General features: G+C 48.6%; 1 protein-coding gene across 4 annotated transcripts in view; it reads right to left on the reverse strand.

Annotated features, from left to right (window-relative positions):
* DNAAF8 (dynein axonemal assembly factor 8) overlaps positions 1-7,373 on the reverse strand; it is a 96,714-nt gene extending 89,341 nt beyond the window's left edge. For 3 of the 4 annotated variants that reach the window (XM_063414793.1, XM_063414794.1, XM_063414791.1), the window contains exons 1-4: positions 7,219-7,373; positions 5,394-5,553; positions 2,190-2,303; positions 1,038-1,523 (exon numbers count right to left, since the gene is read on the reverse strand). In XM_063414793.1, coding sequence (XP_063270863.1) covers positions 1,038-1,523; positions 2,190-2,303; positions 5,394-5,540 — 747 coding nt within the window. In that variant the 5' untranslated portion in view covers positions 5,541-5,553; positions 7,219-7,373. The remainder of the gene's footprint in view (positions 1-1,037; positions 1,524-2,189; positions 2,304-5,393; positions 5,554-7,218) is intronic. The other variant, XM_063414792.1, reaches the window with a different exon arrangement.
* Between the last annotated feature and the right edge of the window lie 43 nt (positions 7,374-7,416).

Below are 7,416 nucleotides of genomic sequence, written 5' to 3' on the forward strand. Positions count from 1 at the left end.
AGCACTCGTTTAAGTTCCAGAAGGTCCAGAAGAAATAGACGTGAAGGTTTGCCCAACTCCATTTCTAATATAGAAAGGAACTTAAGAAAAAAAAAAAGCCAAAACTTTTAAAAGGAACTGATAAGAATCAAGAAGAAACTGTATGTTAGGTTTAGCAACTAGACACAAACTGAGGAGCCTGGCTGAGCTGGGGAGCAACAACCCCCTTCCAAATGAAAGTGAGAACACACTGAGCCTGGTCTCAGAACTCACCCCAGAGCACCACACTTCAGCTCATTGAAGTCACTGATATTAAAGAGGTTTTGAAAGGCAAATAGTGCCTCCTGAATTCACAGAAACTGAATTCTATGAGGTGAGCAGGGCATTACATCCAGACCCACTTGAAAAAAATGTCCTTCAATGATGCAGCACAATTTAACTCACAGGCCAGCAGCTGCATAATTTGCCTGGACTGGAACAGCTTAACATCAAAAAGTTCATTTCTGTGAATACATGAAAGGGGAAGGGAAACATCTGTACTCTGACCTGTGGAAGGCTTTGAACAGAAAGATCAGGACCTGTTCTGAGCTGATCAAGCCCTAATGAACTTGAAAATCAATACAGGCAGAACTGTAGCTCAGAGCTGAAGAGAACCACCCCCTCACTCTGGGCCACATCCCAGTTAACACCCGCCTTAGGTGGGTGAGATTTAGGGCTTCAGGAACAACCCTAAACACCTCCTTACCTCCAGCACTCCACTGGAAGGCCAGAAAGCTCTCTGTTTAATGCACAGTCTGCCTGGGACCTGAAAATCTCCGTGCCTTCCCAGGGACAGACGCTATGGTTGGCTTCCCTGACAGCTCATGGACCCTGCTGCTGATCCATGGCTTTTGCCATGTTTGAGCTCGCACTGACAGCTCTGGGCCAGCTTTTGGCACTGTGTAACACACACAGCCCCTGGGTGTGTCAGAGCTGGGTACATGAGATCCTCACTGCAGGGGGATTGTGCAGGCACTGCACTCTGCCCCACCCCAAAGCTTCATTTTAGGGCCTCTTACCTGCAATGACAAATGGGTCACTTCTCCAAGGTGCTCAGCTGAGGAGGTTTCTTCCTTTGCAAGTCTTCCTAGACCATTGTTGATGCCATGGGAGGGAGGCTTGACAACCTGCTTTGAGGATGGCTCCACAATGACCTTGGAGAGTATCTTTGTCTCTATCAGCTTTTTTCTCTCCTTTTTAGTGTACAGCTCTTCCACAGACACTGCTGGGTTAAGCCAGGAGTTCCCTCTTTCCTTGGCCTGTGTCCTGCCCATTTCTTTCTCCTCAAGGTGAGCTGTGGAATCTGAGGGAGACTCTTTAAGAACAGCTCTCTTTTGGCTTGGCATTTCTTCAGCCTCGCTGGCAGGTTCAGGAGCCTCATCTTTAATCATTTGTACATCTTCTTCTGCAATGATTTGGGCACCATCTGTTTTTTCCTGAAAGTCAAAACTTTCCAGGTCTCCGTTCCAGATCTCCCATGGAAGCCTTTCTGTCTCTTGGATTTGCTAGAGGTGGAGAAAGCACAAACATACAGAAAGTCAATCTCCCTGAGCTTTGGAAGCAGATAATAAACCAAAACAGAGTGACTGGAAGGCAACAGCTCCAACTCAGACACCATATGGAAACAACCCACACCATATCCCTCATGGAAAACAGTGAGACTGTTTACTTTCCAGAAACTTTCATTTCAAGAACTGTTAAACATCCTTTAAATTACTTTTTCTTACATGTGCTCATTATTCCAACCCAAATAATTCTGTGATTCCATGGATTTATCTTCATCACTGAAAGAACAAGGTGATTATTTTATTCCGGAAAAGCTTTTCAAAGAGTAAACTTCATACTTTTCCTCCATCCTGCATTGTCTTAATTCATTTTCTACACACACAAATGATTGTACAGTGTTAATTAGTGCACAGGAAAGAAAAACAGTAAAGGGGCAATAAAAACTATCAGGAGATGGGACAAAAAAGGTCCAAAATCTCAAGAACAGAGAAAACTTTAAAGGGCCATTGCAAAAAGAGAAAAAAAGTTCTGTTTTCTAGTGGGAGAAAATACTGAGGACTAAGCTTTTCCTGTTCAGATGAAGAGGTCAGACAGCAGCAGCTGCCCACACTGGGGACAACCAGAAGAGAGGGGTTACAGTGCAGCCCACACACAACATTCCAAACCTGCTCCTGGGAGTCTTCCAGGGAAAACATCATCAGTTCTTCTGACAGGTCCGGAATCAAGTTTGGCAGGTCCCGCTGGAAGATGAAAAGCTCCTCATCACTCTCACAATCAGACTGCAAACAGAAAAAAAAAAAGAGAAATTGGAATATCTGATTTGCAGTGACAGCTCCCATGTTGGCACCTCTTGAAGTGCAGAGACAAGAAGTTTCCTTGCAGTCACACCTTTAGTAGACAGTCTGGTAGCCCAAGAGTCACCAACCTCACATTTCAGCAAGCTACAAATGCAAAAAACACAGAAAACATGGAATTCCTATGGAGGCTGATGACAAACATTCTACTGAGAAAAGCAGTGGAAAGTGTGGGAAGATTTCTAACTGCCAAGTGATTCTCTGCACCACCTCATTCACCATCAGACAGGCAAAAGCAGAGCTGCTCAATATTTACAAGGGCCTGCAGTGCCAGGACAAGGAGGAATGGCTTTCCACTGCCAGAGGACAGGGATGGATGGAATATTGGGAATAAACTCTTCCCTGTGAGGGTACTGAGGCCCTGGCACAGGGTGCCCAGAGCAGCTGTGGCTGCCCCTGGATCCTTGGGAGTGTCCAAGGCCAGGCTGGACAGGGCTTGGAGCACCCTGGGACAGTGGAAGGTGTCCCTGCCCATGGCAGAGGGTGGCACTGGGTGGGCTTTAAGATTCCTCCAACCTAAACCAGTCTGGGTTTCTCAGGGACTGGAAAGGCAAGGCCTGACCAGGCAAAGCCCAGTCCCACAGCAGCCAAGAGGAACAAGGACAGGCCAGGGGGAGCAACCAGGCTGAGGCACAACTCCAGATCCTCGGGCAATATTGGGGTGATGAGGCTGGTCAGAGATCAAGACTGAAAGCCAATTCACAGGTGAAAGTCTGGCTCAGGCAGAACCATAACTAGAAACCAAAACTCCCCTAACATAGCTCTGAGAGGCAGTGAAGGGGCAGAGCTGAGCTTAAATAGAGCTGCTGGGAGCCCCAGGTCATGAAGGCTTTTCACTGCCCTCAGTGAGAAATGCAGTGTTCAGAATGCAAACAGCATCTGTGTTTGGTTGGGCAGCATTTAGACAGCTCTGAAAATCCCTTTTTTAAACATCAGATATGCATTGGAGATGAATCCTTATGCATGGACACCAAAGGGAGATTAAGCATCTCCTCAGCAGTCAGGACACAGCTTTCCTGCTTGTCCCTTTGTTTTGCAAGTGTGCATTTTTGGGAATTCACACTGCAGAGAATCCTCTCTGGTGACATTAACACGAAGCCAACTGCAACAGAACATCTTTCTTCTTATTAAATTGCATATCAGGGTAATGAAAGGGCTTCAGGGCATAAAACACATTTGTGAGTGGCATTTTTGGAGGTGAGAGCAGAGGATGTTCAGGTGACAGCTCTCAGATGCACAAATGGATCTTTTCACACGTGGAAACTCCTCGGACAAAGGTGCAGCCCTGGAACTGCAGCCTCAGCAGGACAGGGATTACACAACCAGATCTTTTGAATGCAAATGAAGTGCCAGACAGATTGCCTCAGTTCCTTCTGCAGGAAATCTTTTCCACGTGGGACAGAAACAGAGAATTTGGAGATTGTAAAGAGTGAAAAAAATGTTCAGCATGATTTGGGGTAATACAATGGTGTTTGGCACCAAAATCTGGAGCTGCTCCTCTTGCTTAGCCTGGTTGTAAGTTACTCAATAAGAAAGCTACAAATAATTTCAGTATTGGGCCTTCCTCTGTACTACAGAGACACATGTTAACACACAAGGGTTGTTCTGGATAATTACAGCTGTGAAGGCAGAGGGAGCTGAGAACAGTGAGGGAATGTGGCTTGTCCAGCATGACAGTGAAAGACCCAGGTGCAGGACCCGAGTCATGGAATCCCCATCAGCACTTTATCCACCAGATCCCACTGCTCTGGACCACTGATTAATAACAAATAATTAATACCCATTGGAGTAATTTCTGGCTCCTTCACATCTTCCTTCTCCCCCAGTACCATTAATAGCTACACTAAGTTGGGATAAAATATATCCTTTCTGTGTTCAAAATGTTTTTTAAGTTTATACATGTTTGAAAATAAACACAATGTTCTGATTTGGACAAAATGCCACTAATAATCAAACCTTGAGACATATGATCCCCTCAGAAAAGTCGATGCCAGAGCATCTTGGACTAGAGAGGAGCACTGGAGCAATGCTGTCCTGTGAACAGAGGTGTTCAGCAGCCAAGAACAGCCTGGCCCAGACACAGCAAGTGAAAAACCTGTACCAGTCAGGAATGCTGCGTAACACCTCTCAGTCTCACACATCATATGAAAAGGGTGCTGCAATTATGCTTCTCTGGCAGGTAAAAAGCACAAAAAAGCAACATGCCTTGTGGAGAGGACATGTGACACCAGCCTCAAATACATAATAATCCATAATAGCATGGAATACCAGAATGGGTTGGGTTGGGAAGGGACCTCAAAGCCCATCTTGTCCCACCCTCTGCCATGGCAGGGACACCTTCCACTGTCCCAGGCTGCTCCAAGCCCTGTCCAGCCTGGCCTTGGACACTGCCAGGGATCCAGGGGCAGCCACAGCTGCTCTGGGCACCCTGTGCCAGGGCCTCGATACCCTCATGTGGAAGGATTCGCCCCAATATCCCATCCATCCCTGCCCTCTGGCAGTGGGAAGCCATTCCCTGTGTCCTGTCCCTCCATCCCTTGTCCCAAGTCCCTCTCCAGCTCTCCTGGAGCCCCTTTAGGCATTGGAAGGCCACAATGAGATCACCCTGAAGCTTCTCTTTTCCAGGCTGAACAATCCCAACTGTCTCAGCCTGGCTCCCAGCAGAGCTGCTCCATCCTTCTGATCATCCCAGTGCCTCCTCTGGACTGGCTCCAGCAGCTCCCAGTCTGTGCTGGGTCCCAGGGCTGGAGGCAGCTCTGCAGGTGGGGTGTCACTGAGCTGAGCAGAGGAGCAGAATCCAAAGAATACAGGGAGAGGAGGAAGCAAATACACTCTGATAATTAAGGGATAATCCAGAAGGCTGTGGATTAACACAGTGTTCCATAGTCAGGACAGGCAGCCCACCCACGATACCACACCAGCCACCCCAAAATGCTTGATAAGGTCATCTGCTCTTGCTTTTGAGGGTTTTTTCCTATGGTCCAGAGGGAAGAAAGGCAGATTTTCAGTGCTTACTGTGGAGGAGTCGGAGTCCAGGGATGGAAGCTGGTCTTTCACTGCAGCAAGGATAGCTCCCCACTGGAATGTCCTACCCCTCTGCACAGGAGCTGCAGGAGGCTCAGCTGCATGTTCTGCATCCTCACTTTGTGCTTCTGAGGCCATTGGGACAGATTCCCTTCAAGCAAAGGAAAGATGAGCTTAAGGACACCTCTCCAAATGTGAGATGACATCAGTCCAAAACAAGGACAAAGTGTGTGTGGTCAGGGCAGAGAATTCCCAGCACTCCCAGCAGGGAATGGTAAAATCTGCATTTTTGGAGCTATTCCTTCCCACCTGAGTTCAGAAAGGGCTGAGAGCTTTCTGCCCTACTCACCACACACCCCAGGGGCAGTTTTGCCCCTCGTGTATAGAGTATTTTTTGGGATTCTTAGCCAGGGTGCTGCAAATGTGTCCTCTCCAAGCATGTTCCCATGCTCTGCCTGCAGGGACGGGGCAGGAACACAACAAAGGCAGCCTGACACCTCTGCTCTCTGCTGGATTGACTCCTCTTCCCAATTTCCCTCACATTCCCCTCCTCACTACTCAAAGGATAGATAAAATGATCACAAAGACATAAATGGAGCTTAAAAACTATCTTGTTCCACCCACCTGCCATGGTGGCAGGGAACCTTCCATGTGATTCATGTTTACTTTTGTTTTCACTGGATTTTTATTAAAAAAAAAAAAAAGAGTTAAGAATAGGCACATTTGTGGGTTTTGATCTAAGTGTTTCTAAGGTGGATTCTTTCCTCCTGTTTCTTGATGTCCATGAGAAGTTGAGACAACAGTAGGAACTGCAGCTCAACTATAAGGTCAGATAATTCACCCTCACAGAAAACTTCTATATTTTATGGCACAATCACATGTTTTTCTGGGAAGTCAAACATGAGAGCAAATGATTTCTGTTTCAGAGATTCCATAGAATACCCAGGGTTGGAAGAGACCCACAAGGGTCACCAGAGGTTGGTAACTCTGTGTTGTTCAGGACTGAAATAACTGTTCAAGGGATCACACTGTCACTGTTATCTGCTCTGGCCAGTAACACTCCTCAAAACGTGAAGTTAAACTCAACTTACTCCCTGGGAAGTTTATTACTTGCAAATTGCCTCTGTAGGTACATTATAGGCAACATCTATGGTGGTTTTGTTGGTATGAGACAAGCCCTGAGTATCACTTAGATAAAAAAGAGGGAAATCCTCATGGCTGGAGCACTGTGCGCTTACACTGAGCAGAGCTTGCCAAGGGTCAAAGGAGTCCCATGAGGACAAAACAAACTGCCTAGGATGGCTCCCTGTGCCAAATTCCAAGCTAATATCCCAAGGTTATGGATGGACACTGGATCTGACTTGTCAGTCAGCAAATGCAGCATCCTCTGTGGGAGCCAACAGTGCTCTGTGTCCAAAAAAACCACTTGTTAGCAGTAGCACAACAGGCACTTCCTGTAGAGCTTGGGCATGGAGGTGGTAGGTCGAAGGTTGGACTTGATCTTGGAGGTCTTTTCCAGCCTTAATAACTCCGTGAATCTGATTGAGACTTAAGCCCTGAGCTTCTCCGTGTCACCAGAACGGACATTTGCTGGGAAGGAGAAGCGGTGAAGATACCGGGAATGGTGGGAGACAGAGCTTGGCTTGGGGGCTGAGCCGCCGCAGCCCCGGCCCCAGCACCGGGACAGGGACGGGGCTCGCCTCAGGGACGCCCCTCACAGCCCCGCAATGGCGCCTGCGCGGCGCACGCGCACCGTCCCCATGGCAACGCGGCTCCAGCGCCCCCGGCCCCGCCCCGCTCCCCTGCCCTCACTCACGGCGCCCACCGCCCCGCTCAGCGCCGGGCCGGGCCGGACCGCGGGCACAGCGAACCGGCGGCACCAGGACGAGCGCAGGGCCGGGGACAGCGCTGCGGAGCCGCGTCCTCGGGAGCTGCTCGATACAACCGATACAACTGCCCGCCGCCAGCCCCAACCCCATTGGCTACCCTTCTCCCCGCCCCCTACGCGGTCTCC

The sequence above is a fragment of the Prinia subflava genome, chromosome 17 (genome assembly GCF_021018805.1).
Source record: "Prinia subflava isolate CZ2003 ecotype Zambia chromosome 17, Cam_Psub_1.2, whole genome shotgun sequence".
NCBI classification, from domain to species: Eukaryota; Metazoa; Chordata; class Aves; order Passeriformes; family Cisticolidae; genus Prinia; species Prinia subflava.